The 17,517-nt window shown below is 67.4% G+C and overlaps 3 protein-coding genes across 5 annotated transcripts; all 3 read left to right on the top strand.

Annotated features, from left to right (window-relative positions):
• The first annotated feature begins 2,904 nt into the window (after positions 1 to 2,904).
• On the top strand, positions 2,905 to 6,376 carry MADCAM1 (mucosal vascular addressin cell adhesion molecule 1). The gene is made up of 5 exons (XM_074851543.1): positions 2,905 to 3,331; positions 3,864 to 4,130; positions 4,249 to 4,563; positions 4,909 to 5,580; positions 5,738 to 6,376. The coding sequence occupies exons 1-5, from the start codon at positions 3,271 to 3,273 to the stop codon at positions 5,860 to 5,862; spliced, it is 1,440 nt and encodes a 479-aa protein (XP_074707644.1). The 5' UTR covers positions 2,905 to 3,270; the 3' UTR covers positions 5,863 to 6,376.
• A 371-nt stretch (positions 6,377 to 6,747) lies between these two features.
• Positions 6,748 to 8,799, top strand: TPGS1 (tubulin polyglutamylase complex subunit 1). 2 transcript variants are annotated; one of them, XM_074851552.1, is made up of 2 exons: positions 6,748 to 7,095; positions 7,293 to 8,799. In XM_074851552.1, the coding sequence occupies exons 1-2, from the start codon at positions 6,752 to 6,754 to the stop codon at positions 7,807 to 7,809; spliced, it is 861 nt and encodes a 286-aa protein (XP_074707653.1). In that variant the 5' UTR covers positions 6,748 to 6,751; the 3' UTR covers positions 7,810 to 8,799. The 2 variants fall into 2 exon arrangements, with proteins under 2 accessions (XP_074707653.1, XP_074707652.1); XM_074851551.1 differs by having other exon boundaries at positions 7,278 to 8,799.
• A 1,011-nt stretch (positions 8,800 to 9,810) lies between these two features.
• CDC34 (cell division cycle 34, ubiquitin conjugating enzyme) lies at positions 9,811 to 15,719 on the top strand. Of its 2 annotated transcripts, none has more exons than XM_074851555.1 (5): positions 9,811 to 10,109; positions 13,180 to 13,266; positions 13,874 to 13,971; positions 14,281 to 14,415; positions 14,862 to 15,719. In XM_074851555.1, exons 1-5 carry the CDS (start codon positions 9,933 to 9,935, stop codon positions 15,070 to 15,072), a joined length of 708 nt encoding a protein of 235 aa, XP_074707656.1. In that variant the 5' UTR covers positions 9,811 to 9,932; the 3' UTR covers positions 15,073 to 15,719. The 2 variants fall into 2 exon arrangements, with proteins under 2 accessions (XP_074707656.1, XP_074707657.1); XM_074851556.1 differs by lacking the exon at positions 9,811 to 10,109 and adding an exon at positions 12,925 to 13,089.
• Positions 15,720 to 17,517: the final 1,798 nt, after the last annotated feature.

Genomic DNA, 17,517 nt, shown 5'->3' with positions numbered 1-17,517 from the left:
CAGGCTTAATTTAGATATTATTTTACTCATTAAAGCACTTGTTTGGGTGTTCGAGGATGGTACTAAGTGAACAATATAATCACAAGAAGCATAAACACACCCAAGGCAGCTCTTGGATGGGGTCGGGGGTTTGACAGCCGATATCCTGTAATGAGCTGGAAGCACAAACCATCTCTTACACAATATGTTGCCTTTTGCATTTATTTCCTCTGGACTTGAGTTTATTCTTATTTTTTTCATCTCTGTTAGAGAAAGAACCCTGGGCTTGTCTCAGTCTGAATCTCTTTGGAGAAGAAGGGAGGGTGTTTCAATACAGCACACTGTTGGCCACCCTCTCCTCGCTGCGGTGGCCACTGGGGCGAGGGGCAGAGCCCTCAGCAGGACCAGCCTCCCCGGCTGAGCTTCCCGTGCTTTGCACATTGCAGGAAGCCTTAATCTTGTTCCCCTTGTCCTCGTTAGTGCCTGCCCCAGCCCCGTCCTTCCAAGGGCCAGTGCTGACAGCCCGGGGCTACGGGGTATCCTGTGCTGGGGCTGCTGCTCGTCCCTCTGCGCTTTGCCTTTCCCCGCTGAACTGTTTTTGCTTCCTGAGAAACATCTCTGGATCGAGCGTTGCCTGGCGAGAGCCCCCGGCTCCTGCCCCTCAGGAGGAAGCACCGTTGGCTTCCAGGAAAACTGTTCGGGCTTCTAATTCTTGAAAACCACAGTTTCCCTTCTGACCCAAAGGTTTCCTGTTGGGTGGAAAACTGTCTCGGTACCGAAGCTTGTTCCTTCTGCCCAGTGTCTGCAACCTGTTGGTGTGCAGCCTTGCTGGGCTCGGGGAGGGGGAGCTGCCCGCGCGCCTCCGGGAGGGAGGAAAAAGCCTCTGAGTCCCTTAAAGATGAGACCCCGAGCGGGTGGTGGAGGGAGGGGTGGTGGGTCACTGTGCGGGGGGCTCAGGGGGGCCCAGGGCCAAACCTGCTGCCTTGGGGCCCTGCTGCCACGTCGCTCCGAGCTTGGACGAGTCCCCTGACCTCTCCCTGCTCGATAACCCCAGAGCTGGCCCTCAGGGTTGGGGGTTTATCTGGTTTCCATAACTCTGGTTTCCTCCGTGATCCACGTTGCCCGTCCAGCCCCGCGGCCAAGGCCGGGGCAGCTCCCGGGCGCTTGTGGCATCAAGTGCTCTGCAAGCCCCGACCCGGAGGAAGCGTCTCACAGGCGCTGGACTTTCTGGCAGCTATTAATCTCCTGATGACCCGTCCGGGAAAGCTTTCTAAAAAAAACCAGAGCAAGTCTGCTCCGTAAGTGCTCGACTCCAGTTCGGATGCTGGTTTAGGTGTTTTTCTTTTCTCACCTGGCGCATCCTGTTGAGGGCACCTGGGCCTTGGGGTGCGCTGCCAAGGGCTCGTGGGGAGCCGCCTCTCGCGGGACCATCGGTCCGGTCCCCAGCGGCCGCTTTGTGCCCAGCTCACGGGCGGAGGCCGCGCAGCTCCGCACCCCCCGCGCGCGGGGCCCGGTGGCCGGTGGGCACGGAGAGGCTGGGACCAACACCCCCGGGCCTGTCGCTGCTGGTCCGTCGTTGCAGGAGCCCTGGCAGAAAGCTGCACCGGGCCCCGGCCAAGAGCAGCTTCCAGGGTTTGGATAATTTATTTTTTTAACTGTGTTTTGCCCCTCCTGCCCCAAAACCGCGTAGCAGCAAGCGTGGCCTGTGAGGATGGTAGTTCCCTTCTTTAAACTGTGCTCGGTGCCCCGGATGAGGTCACTCGGTGCTCGGTGCTTGCCCCGCCGCCCCCACCGCTACCTCGGAGCTTCGCTCGCCCGTGGCCCGCGGGGGGACCGGCCTCGTGTGCCGGCGGGAGCGGGAGGCGAATCCCGGCCCCACGCGCGTGGCCTCGGGCGTCCCCCGCTCGCTGCTGGGAAGAGCCCGGCCCGTGCGGGCAGGGGCTGGGCCCACACCGGGGGCTCCCGCGGCCGCTGGAAACTCCGGGAAGTGTCTCTGTTAACACAGGATGGAAGGAACAAAAACCCCCCGAGCCATTAATCACTGGCTTCGGCTGAATGCGCATATTTGATGGCGGCTGTTTACAGAGCACTTCCCTGCTCCGAGGCCTCCTGGACCTGGGACCATTAATTACCCGACCTCCTGAAAGGATGCGCGACGCGCCCAGTGCCCAGAGCTGCCTCTCCAGAGAGTTCCCAGATGGGAAAGGGCCGGGTCCTGTGCCGACTTTCCACCTTCTGTGACGGGAGGTGCAGGGCTGGGCCCATCCCCGCCCTTCGGCACCTTCCCCGGCTTCGGCCGCAGCCCGGTGGGATGAGATGGGGCAGGATCGGGCCCGTCTCTCCCCGGGCAGCGGGGCAGGAGCAGGGAAGTGGTGCCGGACCTGCCGTGAACAGGGGACAGGCGCTGGGGCTGTGCCGGGGCCTGGGGGCTACAGGACATGGGGCAACAAACATCTTCCACGTGGTAACACTTTCTCCATCGATACCATCAAACCGACCCTCCCAGAAACACCAACGTTCACCCTTGAAGACGCCCTGTTCTGCCAATAAACGCTGTTTGCGGCCCCCGAGCCTGGGGCTGGTCACCTCCTCCCCCTGCCCTGGGGCGGCGCCTTCCCAACCCCAAGTCGGGGCAGTCGGGGCCACCCGGGTGCAGGGGGGCTGCCTGCTCCCGAGCCCCCGCAGGGCTCCGCTGGGACATGCCCCGGGCAGCCGCCGCGGCCGTGGGCTCCCGTCCCTCCGCCCCGGCGGTGCTGAACACGGGCCCTGGCCCTGCTGTTGGGGTGGGGGTCTGCGACGGCCTCAGCCCCCCCCCGGCTCATTTCAGCTGTTGGTGCTGGGGGGTGCAAAGGGCTGGTTTGCCGGGGGGGGACGGTGGAGCCCAGTGAGAACCAGGGAAGGAACCGGGGCTCAGCCGCGCCTTGGGGTGCAGGTGCCTGCGCAGGGCTGCCGGGGGGGGGGGGAAGGGGGCCCCTGCAGCCACGCTTTGGGCCAAGGCTCTCTGGGTTTGGGGCTGCCAGCACGGCCGTCGGCGGCGGAGCTGGGTGTTGTGCAAGAGCTGAACTTGGGAAAAAAATTGGAAACCTCCCTCTGGAAATACCCCTCGGGCTGGAAAGTGGCGGAGCCCCCGGGGCCGGCGCTTGTGGGGGCGGTTCCTACAGACCTTAAGAAGAGCTGAGGTCGGGGCTGGCGGCCAGAAGGAGACAGTCCCGCCGGCCTTCGCTCCTGGAAGGAGGGAAGGAAGGAAAATCAGCGCCTGCTGCTGCCTGCCCGCTGCTGGCCCTCTGAGCGATGGAGCCGGCTCCTCTCCTCCTCCTCCTCCTCCTCCTCGGCTCCCCGTGGGGCTGCAGCGGTGAGTCCCGATCCCTCGACCTGCTGCGCTGCCCCGGGGTGTCCCCATTGCCCCCCCTGGCAGCCGCCGTGTCCCACACGGACGCGGTAGCGTGAGCCCAGCCTGCGCCCGCTGTCCCGCTGCCAAACGGCCGCGACGCTGGCGAAGGGTGAGAGCTGGGGGAAGGGGCGTTTGGGCACATTTCCCCGAGAAACAGCTGGAAAATCTCAGTGGTAAACTGAGACGGATCCAGCGGCAACGCCGGCGACAGGGCAGGCCCAGGCTGGCAGTGGCCCCGGGCTGGTGGCCCCGCAGCACTCGGGGGGGCGGTGAGCGGTGCCCTGGCACAGCAGTGCTGCGGGGACGCCTCGGCCGCCCCTAACGAGCCGCCACTAACGAGCCGTGCCCCCCCCATGGCAATGGAGCTTCTGCGGTGCCTGAGCGCGACCATCCACTCGGCAAACAGGGGAACCAGTGTCCCGTTGGCCCCGTAGGCAGCGGGGTTCTGGTGACCGTCCCCCCTGAACCCCCTTTCCCTCCCTCCTCCACCCAGGGCGACCCGCTGACGGGCTGGTGCTGGTGCCGCCGGAGCCGGTGGTGCGGTTCGGGGGCTCGGCGCAGCTGAACTGCTCCCTGGCCTGCGCGGACGGCACGGTGCAGTGGAAGGGGCTGGACACCAACGTGGAGAGCATCACCTCCTTCCCCACCCACAGCATCCTGCACATCAGCAACGCCGCGGTCGCCACGGGGGGCACCAAGAGCTGCCACGGTACCTGCCACGGGCAGCGCTACCAGCGCACCGTCAACCTGAGGGTCTACGGTAAGCATCCCCCAGCCTGTCCCTCGCCGCCTCCCTGGCCAAGTCCGGGATCCCCGAGGCAGCCCGCTCCCCCCCGGCTGCCAAAAATCACCACTTGACGCTGCGACTCCTCTCTCAGCCCTCCCGGACGCGCTGCAGCTGGAGGCGACCCCCCGCGCCCTGGAGCCGGGGCAGCCTGGCAGCCTGCGCTGCTCGGCCGGGCAGGTCTACCCGCTCACGGGGCTGGTGCTCTCCTGGTACCGGGGGGACCAGGCGCTGCCGGAGGCAGATTTCGATGTGACGGAGACCGAGGAGGAGCTGTTCAACATCGTGTCCATGCTGCCGGTGGCTGGGGAGGAGGTGGGAGAAGGGGTGGAGTTCAGGTGTGAGGTGACGCTGAGCATCGGGCAGGAGAACTTCACCCGGGTGGCGTCGGTGGCCGTGAGCGCTGGGGGTGAGTGCTGGGGGGAGCTCAGGACCTGCCCCGTCTGCCGGAGCCGCCCCCCATTGCCCTGCGCTGCTTGAAACAGCTTTGCTGGAGCGGGAGCAGCCCTGTTTCTGCGCCGCTCTGCAAATCTCCCATCCCCATCCCTGTCCCCGTCCCTGCTGCCGTGCCGGGGCTGCCGGTTTGCTCCCACTCGCTGCCTCTCCCTGCCCGGGGCGGTTGGTGTGTGGGGTGGGGGAGGATGGGGCGGTGCGGGCGGAGGGGGCTGTCACCCCACGGGGACAATGTGTGCCAGAGAGGCCCCGTCCCAGCTCCGGGCTGTGGCGAGGCCGCTGTGATCTTCTGTGTCCACAGCTGTGACGGAGCAGCCGGTGGCCGTGGCCACCTCCACAGGGAGCCCCTGGCCAGCGGCGGCTCTGACAGGGGCCCTCAGCACAGCCAGGCCTGTGACCACCACAGCGCTGCCCCCGGAGCCCAGTGTCCCCACACACCATCCCAGCACATCCCTGACCGCCACAGCGTGGGAACCTGATGCCAAGACCGTCCTGGAGCCGGCTGCTGCCACCGAGCCACCCTCCCCAGAGCGCCCCGTTCCCCGGGACCCGCTCCCAGGCAGCCCCACGGCACGTCCGGCCACCACCACGCTCCCCGACTCGGGCACCGCGAGCCCCGGGGCTGAGGCGCAGGGGACGGCTGCGGGCGGCCTCAGCGGGGGCTCTACCCCGGCGGCAAAGGGCACGGGGACGGGAACGGTGCCCGCCTGCAGCCTGCGCATCTGGTCGCTGCCTCCCAACGGGACGCGGGGCAGGGCCCTGCGCATCGAGTGCCGCGCGCGGTGCGGCGGGAACGCCACCGTCCGCTGGCTGCGGACCCCCGTGGCCCTCTCGCAGTACCGGGAGGAGGCGGCGGGCAGCGGCTCCACGCTGCGGCTGGACCATGCCGAGCCCCGGCACCAGGGCCACTACCAGTGCGTCCTGCTGGGCCACCGCTCCCAGGCGGCCAGTCTGCAGCTGACAGTCTCGGATGGTGAGTGGCGGCCTGCAGCCGCTCCCTGTGCCCCAGCCGCTTGGGCCCGGTGTGTTCGTGCCGCACTCGGTGCCGGGGGGTGTTATCCTCACCCCCGGGATCTGCTGGCGTGGGCAGCGTCTGCCTGCAGTGATGAATCCTCCTCATGTCCTGGCAGATCCGCTCAGCACCGGCCCTGCCGTCGCCGTGGGGTCAACGGTCTCGCTCCTGGGACTGATCGTGACCGGCGTCGTGTCTCGTCGCCTGTGGAAGCGGTTCAGGGCCCGGTACGAGCTGCCCTAGGGGCGGGAGGTGCCTGCAGATGCCTGCAGCCCCCCGGACCGGTCCCTGCTGTCGCCCTCTCCACTGCCGAGCAGCCCCCACCCCAGGATGGATGCTCTGGGACCGAGACCTCCGAGCTGCTGCTGCTGCCCGGGACGCTGAGGGGCTTGTGGGGGGAAAGGCCGCGCTGCCCCGGGGGCCGCCGAGCACTGGGCCGCGCCGGGCTGCCGGGCCTGCGCCGAGGAGCCGGTGCGTGAGGCCTGCGGAGGCTGCGAGCCCCGGGACCACCTGCGCGAGGTGGGGCTGGGACGGGACGAGCAGAGACGTGGCAGCGCCGGGGGGACAGGGACAGTCCCGGGGGCTCTCGGGGGCTCCCGCACCCCGGCGGACGGGCGGGAGAGCGACGGCCCGGTCGTCTGTCACGACCGAGGGGCCAGAAGCAGCCCGGGGCGCGGGGGGGTGCGGTCCCCCGGCACGGGCGGAGTAGCCTCGGCGGGCGGACGGGGGCTGCAGTAAAGGGCTGTTCCTGCCTGAACCCTGAGCAAGTGTCTCTCTGGCCGGGGCGGGGGCGGCCCCTCCCCGGTACCGTCCCCGCGGGAGGCCCCGGGCGCGGGGCGGGGTCCCCGGGCAGCGTCCGTAGCGACCGCCGCGCGCCCGGTTGCTAAGGGCGGGGCACTTCCCGGAGTAAACATGGCGGCCGGGGCGCCCCGCCGACTGACAGCTGCGGGGACGACTCTTTTGCCCACACGCAAGATGGCGGCCCGCGGCCTCACCCAATGGCGGCGCCCTCGCCTGCCTTCCCGCCTCCCGATTGGCTGCCAGTGCGTAAGATGGCGGCGCGGAAACTTCCGGCCCCGGCGGAACCGCTGCCCAAGATGGCCGGAACTGGCCTTTGCTGCCCGCAGCCAAGATGGCGGCGTACGAGAAGCGGCGGGCGGCCGCCGCCCCGGCCCCGGCCCCGGTCCCGGCGGCGGGCAGCGGGCTGGCGGAGCCGGGTCTCGCGGCGGCCGGCGGGCTGGGGAGCGAGGCGGAGTTCCTGCTGCAGGCCGGCGTCACCGCCATGGTGCGGGAGGCGCTGCTGAAGGTGCTGGAGGCGCGGCCCGAAGAGCCCGTCTCCTTCCTGGCCGACTACTTCGAGCGGCTGGTGCTGGGCAGCCCCGGCGCGGCGGGCGAGGCCGCCGCGGAGCTCCCGGGGCCGCCGCAGCGCCTGGCCCGGGCGCTGTGGTACGTGCGCCTGGCTCACCACTCCCACAGGTGCGGGCAGCGGCGGCCGGGAGGGGGGCGGGCGGGCGGCGGACTACAGCTCCCGGCGTGCCCCGCGGCAGCGGCCTCCCTGCGCCGGCCGGCGGGCGCGCGCGCGGTGCACGCCGGGAGCTGTAGTTCAGAGTGGGCGGGGGGTGAGGCCGCGTGTCTGTGTCTGTGCCGTGTCGCGACAGGACGGCCTTCGACAGCAACGCCGGCGCGGCCTACGAGGTGCTGGGCGCCGGCGGGCGGCGGCGGAAGGCGGGTGTGGACGGGCGGCTGTACAGCGAGCTGCTGCGGCGCATCTGCCAGCACGGGGGAGCGCCGGCGGAGGCAGCGGCGGCGCTGCTGGGGCGGGTCCGCTGCCGCGACCACGAGGCTGTGCCTTTCGACGTCTTCCGCTACGGCGTCCTCACCTGCTTCGTGCTGCTGGAGTTCGCGGCCAAGGCAGACGCGCTCTTCGGCGTCCTGGATGGCGGCTCCGGCGCCGCCGACAGGAGGGTCTGCCAGGCCGTGCTGCGGGCGCTGGAGGACGCGCTGGGCGCCGGCCACTTCTCCCTCCCCAGCCGCTACCTGGAGGCGGGCTCCAAGCTGGGGCCGGACGGGCTGGCCCTGGCCATGGACCGGGCGCTGCAGGAGAGGAAGCTGAGCACCTCCATGAGCAGGGAGGAGTTCCTGAAGAAAGCCACCGCCTTGTTCGTTGCGAAAGTGAAGCCCGTTGAGTAACGCCCGGGTGGGAGCGATGCTGACTGCGTCCGCTGCGACCTCCGCGAGCGCTCCGGGCAGAGCTGCTCACGCGAAGGAGGCTCTGGACCCCTGGAGCTGGACGGCGAGCACGGGGGCTGGTCAGGCGCTGTCTGGAGAGCCCGGGTCTGCCCGACGAGAGATTCCCGATTCCCACGCTCCCTTCCTTGTCCCGAGCGCGACAGGTGCCCAGGACGTGTCCCCAGCCGCTGTGCCTCTCCCAGCCGCGGCTCCTCCGATCCAGCTGGCGTTAGTAAATCTCTTTTAGGTGTTAACTGGGAACTTGTAAGGAGGTCTGTAACCTGTAGGGCAGCGTTAGTCGTTAAAAATGAGCCTGAATAAGCTAAACGTGGGGCTGGACCTCCAGATATCCTGCAGATCGTCCTCGCCCTGGCAATCTCGTGTTTTGCGGCTTCAGCGGGGAACTTTGTTTCTGCTTTTGGGTTTGTTTCACACCTCCCTGTGAAGCGGGGAATGACACTTGTCTGCCTCACAGACTCCTGTGAGGATTCGCAGGTAGATAAGGGGCTGAGCCGGTGTGAGATACAGCGTTATTTTATTAAGCAAAATGTTTTAAACGCACAGCAGATGAGAAATGGCCGGCTGGGAAGCAAACCTCACCGGGCAGGGCCGCGAGCCAGCGGGAGTCGTGCCAGCAGCCGAGCTGCGAGGCGATGAGCTGTCCCTGCCACCTGCTCGCTCCGTGTTTACCCAACCGCCCCTGGCCGCCGTGGTCCGGACTCGAGATCAAAGCTCATGCCTGAGCGACGAGTTCTCAAGTGAAGCTGCAAAGTGCTACAGATTCGATAATGATTTGGGACGAGACAAAGCCCCTTCCCTGAGGTCATAGTTTGCCTTTGAACAGAGATGCGTGTTGAACCATGTGTTATTTATTTGAACTTGTCTGTGTTAATTATTTATACTGTGCAATTATTGGTTTACTGTAAGACATTAAAGCTTTTTACTATTTTTTTAGTGGCTAATTTCTTTACTGCCTGGCAGCGCTTAGTGCCAGGATGAGCCGCAGCAGCGCGCGGATCCTCGAGGCAGCCTGTCCTGGGGGTTGATGTCGGCAGCCTGCAGCACCCGCCCGGCGGAAGGGACGGGAGCGCAAAGCACGTGGAGCTGCTGCCGAAACACGAGGAGCGGGGAGGAGGGTGCCCGTCGCTCCGGGGTGTTTGTTGTGTTGAGCGGATGTTTGGATCGCTGCGGGCGGGAGCGGCACTGCTGGAGCCGGTCTGGGTGAGGCTGCGGGTGACGGGATGTGACACGGGGGGAGGTGGGAACCGGCAGGGCCTGGGACATCGTCTCCGCTGGGCCCGTGCCAGGAGCAGCCTCTGCTGGAATTCCAGGTGCTGCCTCGTCCAACGCCATTACGGAGGCGCCGGAACCGCACTGAGCGCTTCTGCCCAACAGGTGTGGTCACCCGGGGGGGCCTCGGCCCCTTCACTGGCATTAAACGCCGACCTGAAGCAGCGCGGCTGCGGCGCCGGGGTCCGGGCTGGGCTTTTGGGGTTCAGCGGCGCTGAGGGCGCCCTGTGGGCCGGGAGCCACCCGCGGTGGGGGAGCGGGGAGCCCGTGCGCAGGAGGGTTTGCGGGTGGGGATCGCAGCCGGCCGCGCTGCGGGGGGGGTTTGCGGGCGGGGATCGCAGCGGGCGGGGATCGCAGCGACCGCGCTGCGGGGGGGTTTGCGGGCGGGGATCGCTGCGGGGGCCCGGACCCTCGACGGGCGCCATTAACGCGGCCCCGGGACGGCCCGAGGCACCGAGCACGCGCCGCGCCGCGGAGGCTGCCGGGAAGAAGCCCCGCCCCCCGCGCCGGCGACGCGCTGCGATAGGCGGGCGGTGCCCTGGGGGAGGAGCCTGCTATGACCCCGCCCACCGCCCGTCAGCGCGCTCTGATAGGTGGGCGACGTCCGTGTGGGAGGAGCCTGAGCTGGTCCCGCCCCGCGCGGGCGGACTACAGCTCCCGTCGTGCCCCGCGCGGCTGCGCTCGGAGTGGCCGCGGAGCAGCAGGACCCGTCCCCGTCGCCCCCCTCCGCTACCGCGGCTGTCGCGCCTACGCCAGCCCCCGGCTTAGCTCGCGGCCTACTCTGGCTTCTCGGCATGGCGCGGCCCCTCGTGCCCAGCTCGCAGAAGGCCCTACTGCTGGAGCTCAAAGGGCTGCAGGAGGAGCCCGTGGAAGGGTTCCGGGTCAACCTGGTGGATGAGGGGGACCTCTACAACTGGGAGGTGGCCATCTTCGGCCCCCCGAACACCTACTATGAGGGCGGGTACTTCAAGGTGAGGGGCTGGGGGCAGCAGGGGGGTGTGTGGTGGTGGGGAGGACTGAAGTGGCGAGGAGGTGAAGTTCTGGGGGTTGGTGTGTGGGTGGGGGGCGGAGGTGGGAGCTGGGGTGAAGGTCAGTGGGTGATCCTGGGGGATGTGCTGGGGCGAGGGGGTCTTGGGAAGGGACCCTGGGAGGGGGCTGTGGGGCGAGAGAGAGGGGGTTTGGGAGGGTCAGGTCCAGGTGGGTGTGGGGGGGTGGCAGGTGCTGCCCTGCGCTCGGGGGGGAGACCTGGGTCTGGAGCTGGACACCCGGGGGTCACCGGGGCTGCAGGAGCTGGGGTGCTCCTGGGGCGTCTGCGAGCGGGAGCTGGGGCGAAGGGGGGAGCCTGTGCGCAGGTGGGTGCTGCCAGGGAAGGGAAGGGAAGGGAAGGGAAGGGAAGGGAAGGGAAGGGAAGGGAAGGGAAGGGAAGGGAAGGGTTCCCTTCGTGGGACGGGGCGTTTGGCCCCCGCGGGGCTCTGCCTCTGAGGCTCCTTCCTGCCCCCTCCATCCCCTTGGTCTGTGGGCGTAGGAGAGCGAGCTCGCAGTGGCTGCTGTCCCCTCTCCTGGGGGAGATCTGGGCCATCGCCACCAAACCAGAGGGAAGAGACAAAGGACTCTCCTGTGCCGGCACGGACGGCTCAGGCCGAGTGCAGCAGCTCGAGCTGGGTGGGGAGCGGGTGTTGTGGTTTTCTTTGGGCTTTGAGAGGGGGGAGAGGGTGTCTGTGGCCTGACTGCTCAGTCCCTGCGGGGAGGATGTGTATCTGCTCGTCCCAGGTGTTGTGCAACCTGCGTAGCTGTTTTCTTCCTCTTTCTCATCCTCCCTCCTCCTCTGTGAGCTCTTCTGTCTTCATCCTGTTGCTGGCAGGGTGGGGATGCACCCGGGGTGAGTCAGCCCGAGGGTCAGACGTGCCCGAGAAGTTGGGTGGTTTGTTTTTTCCGTGGAGCAGTGGCAGGCAAGTCCGATGCTTCAGGGTCAGGTTTTATCTCTTCACTGAAATGGAGTCTTTTTCCGTAGCCTCTGTTGGCACAAGGCCTTTTGAACTCTCACCCTTTCAGCAGCTCACGCTCACGGGTTGTGCCCAAGAGCAACCAGGCTCAGCGCAGTTGGTGGCAGTAGATGAGACTTTAAGAGGAGCGTGAAGGGGCCGAGTCCTCTTCCAGCTCCTGGTGACGTCGGCCTGTTTGTGCACGGCAAAGCGAGGTTGCTTTCCGAGCCCCCTTTCGGGATCGCTTTGCCTCTGGCTGGTTTTGTTTTGATCCCCTCTGGCACAACAAAGGGGATTATTCTGCGGAGTTCAGCTGTTTGGCCGGAGCCCAGCGCCAGGCCGCGTGTTGCTGTGTGTGTGTGCGCGGCCCTGGCCTGCCTGAAGCTCCGCACACACACAAACCGTGTCCAGCCCCAGCTGCCACCTCGCTTTTCCTTCTTTCCACCCCTTGTCCCATGCTGCGGAGCACGGGGCGCTCAGACGAGGGGCCAGGCGAGGTGGTGATGGGCGTAGGGACAGGCCTGGCATGGTCGGGGGCTCCTTGGACTCGCCATAAGATCAACTTGTGCCGGGGCCAGACCCTGGCAGGGTGGGAGGGGGCGGAGGGCAGAGGCCTGGGAAGGCAGGATGGGAGGAGGACAGACCTGTCTCTGCCTTCCACACTAATCCTTTAATGGCCGTTAGCTGACGACTGGCTTTGGCAGCGTTGCCTATTGTCGAGGCTGTAATTCCAGAACCATCTGAAGCCTGGTTTGCAGTTCCATCCTGAATGGGGCCCGCGCCGGGCTCGTTCCGTGGGGGAGCAGCGCTCCCGGGTCGCTCCAGGCAGAGCCGGGGTAGTTCGCGCTGTGGCTTCACCGATCCGACGTCTGAATTCTCGTGTACACGAGCTGAGGGAGCAAGAAGTGTTCAGGGTGTTGCTGTGTGTTTTAAACCTTCACCCTTTTTTTGTTTGTTTCTGGCCGTTGGCTTATTGGGAGTAGTGGCTGAATCTTGGTCTGGAAGTTTGCTTCCAGAGCCTGGAAACACCCAAAAGCTGCAACAGTCGCCGCAGGTTGTGCAGCGGCGCGGGAGAAGCTGCCTCCGTCCTGGTGGGACGCCTGGCGCCGGGGGCTGGGGTTGCAGCTCTCTGGGGGTTGGGGGGTGCTGCTGTACGTCTCCATGCCGCCCCAGCCTCCTCACGCGGAGCCGACAGCGGGTCTCTTTGACCTGCCTTAACACCTTGTTCTTTTGTGGCCATCGCCCACAGGAGAGGCCGCGCGGGCCAGTTGCCTGTGCTGGTGCTGGAGCCATGGGCTGCAGCGTGATCTTCGTTTGCTTTTATTTTTAGCACCTGAGCTACACGCTGCGGCCGGTTTTGACTTGGTCTCTTTTTCCAGTGGTGACAAGCTATTTTTAGAGATTCAGTGTGTAAATCGGAGCACTGAGCACCTGATGCTTCCTTCCCTGTGAGCTCTGAGGGGTAAATAGCCTTTTCTCCGGTGGCGTGGCCATCGCGTGTCCCTGGCAGCGGGACTGGGGATGACCCCAGGCTCACAGTCCGGCTCCCAGTGCCGCTCGGCTTGGCCAGGCGTGCGGCTCCCAGCCCCGTCTGCCCCCTCGCAGCCACAAGGCCCTCGCTCCACCGCTGGTTGCCATCCAGAAGCCCTCGGTGTCGTCACCCTGTGCCGAGGGTGCCGGTGTGGGAGGGGGCAGTGAGCGTGTGAGGCGTGTGCCGCACCAGCCCTGCGAGCCGCCGCTGTGCTCAGCCTGGGACCCGCTGCCTCCCTGCACGTCGGAGAGCCCTGGTTCGGCACGGTGGGCAGCGGTGGAGGAGAGGTTACGGTGCAGGATGGTGGTGAAGGAGCTGCCGCAGCTCGCGGCCCATCACTTGCCTTCCTCTGCGTGGCGGCACTGCCTGTGTCCTGCCCACGGAGCTGGCGGGCGCGGAGGCTCCGTCTCTGCAGGAGCACAACTGGGCTTGGCAGAGGTTCCTTTTTCCTGCTGGTGTCGGGAGATCTGTGGTTTCCTTCCCTTCCTTCTCACGAGCCCATGCTCACTTCTCCTCGTTTCCTTGCAGGCTCGTCTCCGGTTTCCCATCGACTACCCCTATTCTCCTCCTGCCTTTCGGTTCTTAACCAAAATGTGGCACCCCAATATCTACGAGGTAGGTCACCTGGGACCGCCTGGCGCGTCTTGGGTGGGCGGGGGGCCAGTCACTCTGCTCTGGTGGTACTGGTGAAAATGCCAGCCTTTGTCTGGCACTGGCGCACGGCGTTGGAAACCCAGCGCCTTTGGCATTTAGTGCCTGGCACGGGAAACGCAGCTAACGAGCTTATGACAGCTGGCCTCGTGTGCTGGAGCTGGTTCCAGGGCAGCCTGGCTTTCCAGGCTTGGAGGCTCCCACGCTTGGCTACTGGCGGGGCTGTGCCTGTGCCAAGGGTGGATGCAGAGCGGGCAGTGTGTGTGGCCCCGGGGCCGCGTGCTCACCGTGGGTCGCTGCCCGCAGGGCGGGTGGGCGCCGGGAGGGCTGCGCTGGGGCCTGAGACAGCCGAGGGCTGGGCAGCCCCGTCCGTGCCGTGCTGGCGACCACGGGGTGATTATCCAAGGCCCGAGGCTGCCGACAGCGTAGTGGGGACCACGCTTGTGCTGCCCCTTCCCAGGGCCCGAAGGAACGGGCTGGGATTGCCTCAGCTGGCTTAAGCCGAAGTGGCAGAGCAAGCAGGCTCCTGGGGCAGCAGCTCCTGAGGATCCCGTTTCACTTGTGCTTTCAGACCGGTGACGTCTGCATCTCCATCCTCCACCCGCCAGTGGACGACCCGCAGAGCGGGGAGCTGCCGTCTGAGCGGTGGAACCCCACTCAGAACGTGCGGTGAGGGCTGCGCGGGCAGGGAGCTGCGGGTGGGGGGGGGAGCAGGCAGCTGGGGACGGCCTGCTGTGCCCGAAGCCTGCGGCGGTGCCTGGAGGTGGTCGAAGGGCAGCGTCTGGCACTCGGGCTGCGTGTGTTGCTGAAGAACAGCAAACACGTTCGAGCCCTGCGCGGCTGTCCCCTGCGCGGCTGTCCCCTGCGCGGCCGCTCGCCTTGGCAGGGGTGCCAGCCCTGGGCTCTCCTCCTGCTGCGGGACGCGGCTGCGCTGGGACCCGCCTCGGCTCTCACCTGCCTCTGTTCATCGGTGCCCAGGACCATTCTCCTGAGCGTGATCTCGCTGCTGAATGAACCCAACACGTTTTCTCCAGCCAATGTGGACGCCTCTGTGATGTACCGCAAGTGGAAGGAGAGCAAAGGGAAGGACCGGGAGTACACAGACATCATCAGGTGTGTGCTGAGCTGAGCCCAGGCCCAGCAGCGCTGTCAAGACTTGCGCTGCTGTAACCTTGTGGGACGCAGAGGACCCTGAGGGCGTGTCCTGCCCTGGGTCCCACCTGCGGGCTGGGAGGAGGGAGGATTCTGGCTCTGAGCGCGGCTTCAGGAGAAGCTTGGCTGGGTTCTGAGCCCAGCTTTGCCCTCAGCCCAAACCCCGGCTCTTCCCAGCTCCGGAGCCGGGCATCTGGGTTTGTAGTGGCCGTGGTGCTGTCAGGGCCGTCTCACAGGACACGTGGAGTTCCTGAGCGGGGTTCCCTTGGCGCAGGGACACACCAGTAGCCACATCAGCTCCCGCCGCTCGCCCTGCGCTGCCCCTCGCCAGCTGGGGCGCGAGGGGGGACGGGACAAGCCGCGCGCGGGGCAGAGCTCTGTCCTCACCCGCCGCTTCTCGCCCCCAGGAAGCAGGTCCTGGGCACGAAGGTGGATGCCGAGCGGGATGGCGTGAAGGTGCCCACCACGCTGGCGGAGTACTGTGTGAAGACCAAGACTCCGGCCCCGGATGAGGGCTCAGACCTCTTCTACGATGACTATTACGAGGATGATGAGATGGAGGAGGAAGCAGACAGCTGTTATGGTGATGACGACGACTCTGGCAACGAGGAATCTTGATGGCCCTCTGGCACTGCAAAACTTACTATAAACTCCTGAATTTTACCTCAACTAAGACAAACTGGTTTGAATTTAGGATCTGTCAGCCCTGAATTAACTCTCTACCTCGCAGGGAGACTGTTCTGCTGTTGCAAAGGAAATCCCACCGCTGTCTTTGTAGAAAAAGCAAAAAAGTAAACCCCTATTTTATAAACTTCCTGGGTGGGGGGCGGGTGGGGAAGGGGGAAGCTGCGCTGGGGCGTTCAGGGATCTGCAGGACCCGGGGAGCCGGTGGCTCTGGCTGGACGAGGAGTGACACAAAACCTGGCGGTGGCCGCCTGTTCTCGGGGCGTGCTGAGCTCCCTTGGGCCCCCCCGCGTCTGGGGGGGCTGGAGCCGGCACCTGGTGGCTTCGGGTGGGAAGCGTGTGAGCCCCGTGTAGCTTTGTACAGCCTGGGAGGGGCGCAGGGGGAGTCCCGCAGGGGGAGCCCCCCAACACCGCTGACGTGTTTGCCGGGAGCAGGGCAGGACGCGGCGCTGCAGGGCGTGAGGACGGGCTGGTGGTAGTTTATAACGAGCTGGGAGGGATGGGGTAGTTCTGAGTCTTTCTGCTTCTGGTTTTGGTTTTTTTTTTTTTTTGAAACTATTTAATAAAGTACTTAAAGGGAAGGGCTGTGTGGTGTGTGGGTGAGGCTCTGCCCTGTCCGTGCCCGGGCCGCGGGGGTTTCCGCGAGGGCTGGCCGCTCTCCCCGCGCGGCTGCGGGGGGCTGCAGGGGGGCCCTGGCTCCCGCAGCAGCTCTCTCCCCTCTCCCCGAAGTCGCGGAGCGGGCGGGAGGGCCCGGGCAGGGCTCCTGTGGCCTGGAGAGCGCCTCTGCCCCTCCGGGGAGGGCGCAGCCGCTGCGGCCTCTGCCCGGAGCCGCTCGGTCTCTGCCGGGGCTGGCCCGAGCCCCCGCACCCCCAGCGCTGCACCGCGAGGGTGTTTTTCCCTCCTGCTCCTCCCGGCCCAGCGCTGCAGCGCAGGCGGCGGCCGACGGGCCCGGGCAGTGCCCGGCTACGCCCGGCGGGGCCCGACGGGTGCCCGGGGCTCTGGCGGCTCCTCCGAGCCGGGACCGGCTGGGACGGGCGAGCTCCGGAGGCTGCGGCCGGCTCCCAGCCCCCCGCTCCGGCCGAGGGGCATCACCGGGGACCTCCGCTCTGCCGCGGGGACGTGCCCCCGGCAACCACCGGCCTGGGGCTCTCGGCGACCCCAGCGGGGCTCCTGCCCCCACTCCCACCCCCCTGGGCAGAGCCCGTCAGAGGGGTCAGAGCAAATCCCGCCCCCCCCCCCCCGAGTTGTGCAAACGGGATCAGGGCCCGAGTGACCGCGGGCGGCGAACGGGTGTTGTTGCCTTGGGAAATGAGGCTCAAAGGCGAACAGGATTATTGTCACCTTATTCCGGCCTGGAAAGCGGCTTCCAAGGTCACCGAGCAGCAGCAGCCCCGGCTGCTGGTTCAAAGCCAGCCCACCCCCCCTTCCCCGGGGGGCTGCTCCGCAACCCCCAGCAGCTTCGCTCGGCCTGGCTGGTCCTGCCCAGGGGGCCCGAAGGGCCGTGGCCACCCCCCCCTCCCCCCCCCCCCCGCCGCCTTCGCGGGCTCCTTGAGCCCGGTGCCTCCCCGCTGCAGGGGAGGGGTCACGCTCCTGGTGGCACTGTGAGCTGCAGCCCCCCCCCCCAAGTCCTGGGGTGTCCGGGAGCGCCCCAGCCTTGGCCCCGCAGAACCGGGCAGCTCGGAGAGGGGTGACTTCCCTGCCGCTCGCCCCCAGCCTGGGCGGCTGAGACCCCCCAGCAGCGCCGGCCACAGGGTGCGACGTGCTGGCGGGGGCCGGGGCGGGGCCGGGGGCCGCCAGGTTCTGCCCCATTTCTGCCCCGCGGGAGCCGCATCCCTCCAGCACGGGGGAAACGCGGCGGCCGGTGGCTGGGAGGGGGCGGCCGGGCAGGACGTGCCGGGGCAGCTGCGGCGCTCGGGGTAAGAAAAGCTCCGGGAGGATTCAGCAGCTTTACAGGAACCGGCGGATCCCCGCGGGGAGCGCGGCGGGGGCTGGCGCTGCCGGCCCCATTGTTCCGGCTCTTCCTGCCCCCCCGCCCCGCGCCCCCGGCCCCCGCTCCTTGTTCCCAGGCCCGGGCTGGGCGAGAGTCGGTTCCCGGGATGGGGAGGAGCTGGGACGGAGCCGCGGCCCCGCAGAGGCCCCTTTGCCCCGGGGCTGCCGCACTTTGGTTTTCGCCCGCCACAGCCCCCGGCGTTGTCAGGTGGCCCCGGGTGGGCTCGTGGCCCAGCGCCCCCCGGCCCCGCGGAAAGTTCCGCCCGGGCTGAGCCCCCGGGGCCGGGCGCGTTCCCCACACCGCGGGTACCCCCGGCCCGGGGCTCTGGGCCCACGAGCGGCTGCGGGACGGGGCTCGGTGCAGCCGCCACGCCCCGGCGTGCGGGGCCC

The sequence above is a fragment of the Strix uralensis genome, chromosome 27, assembly GCF_047716275.1.
Source record: "Strix uralensis isolate ZFMK-TIS-50842 chromosome 27, bStrUra1, whole genome shotgun sequence".
Lineage (NCBI taxonomy): Eukaryota > Metazoa > Chordata > Aves > Strigiformes > Strigidae > Strix > Strix uralensis.
Note: the sequence above shows the minus strand (reverse complement) of the source record. Positions and strands in the feature narration are given on the sequence as shown.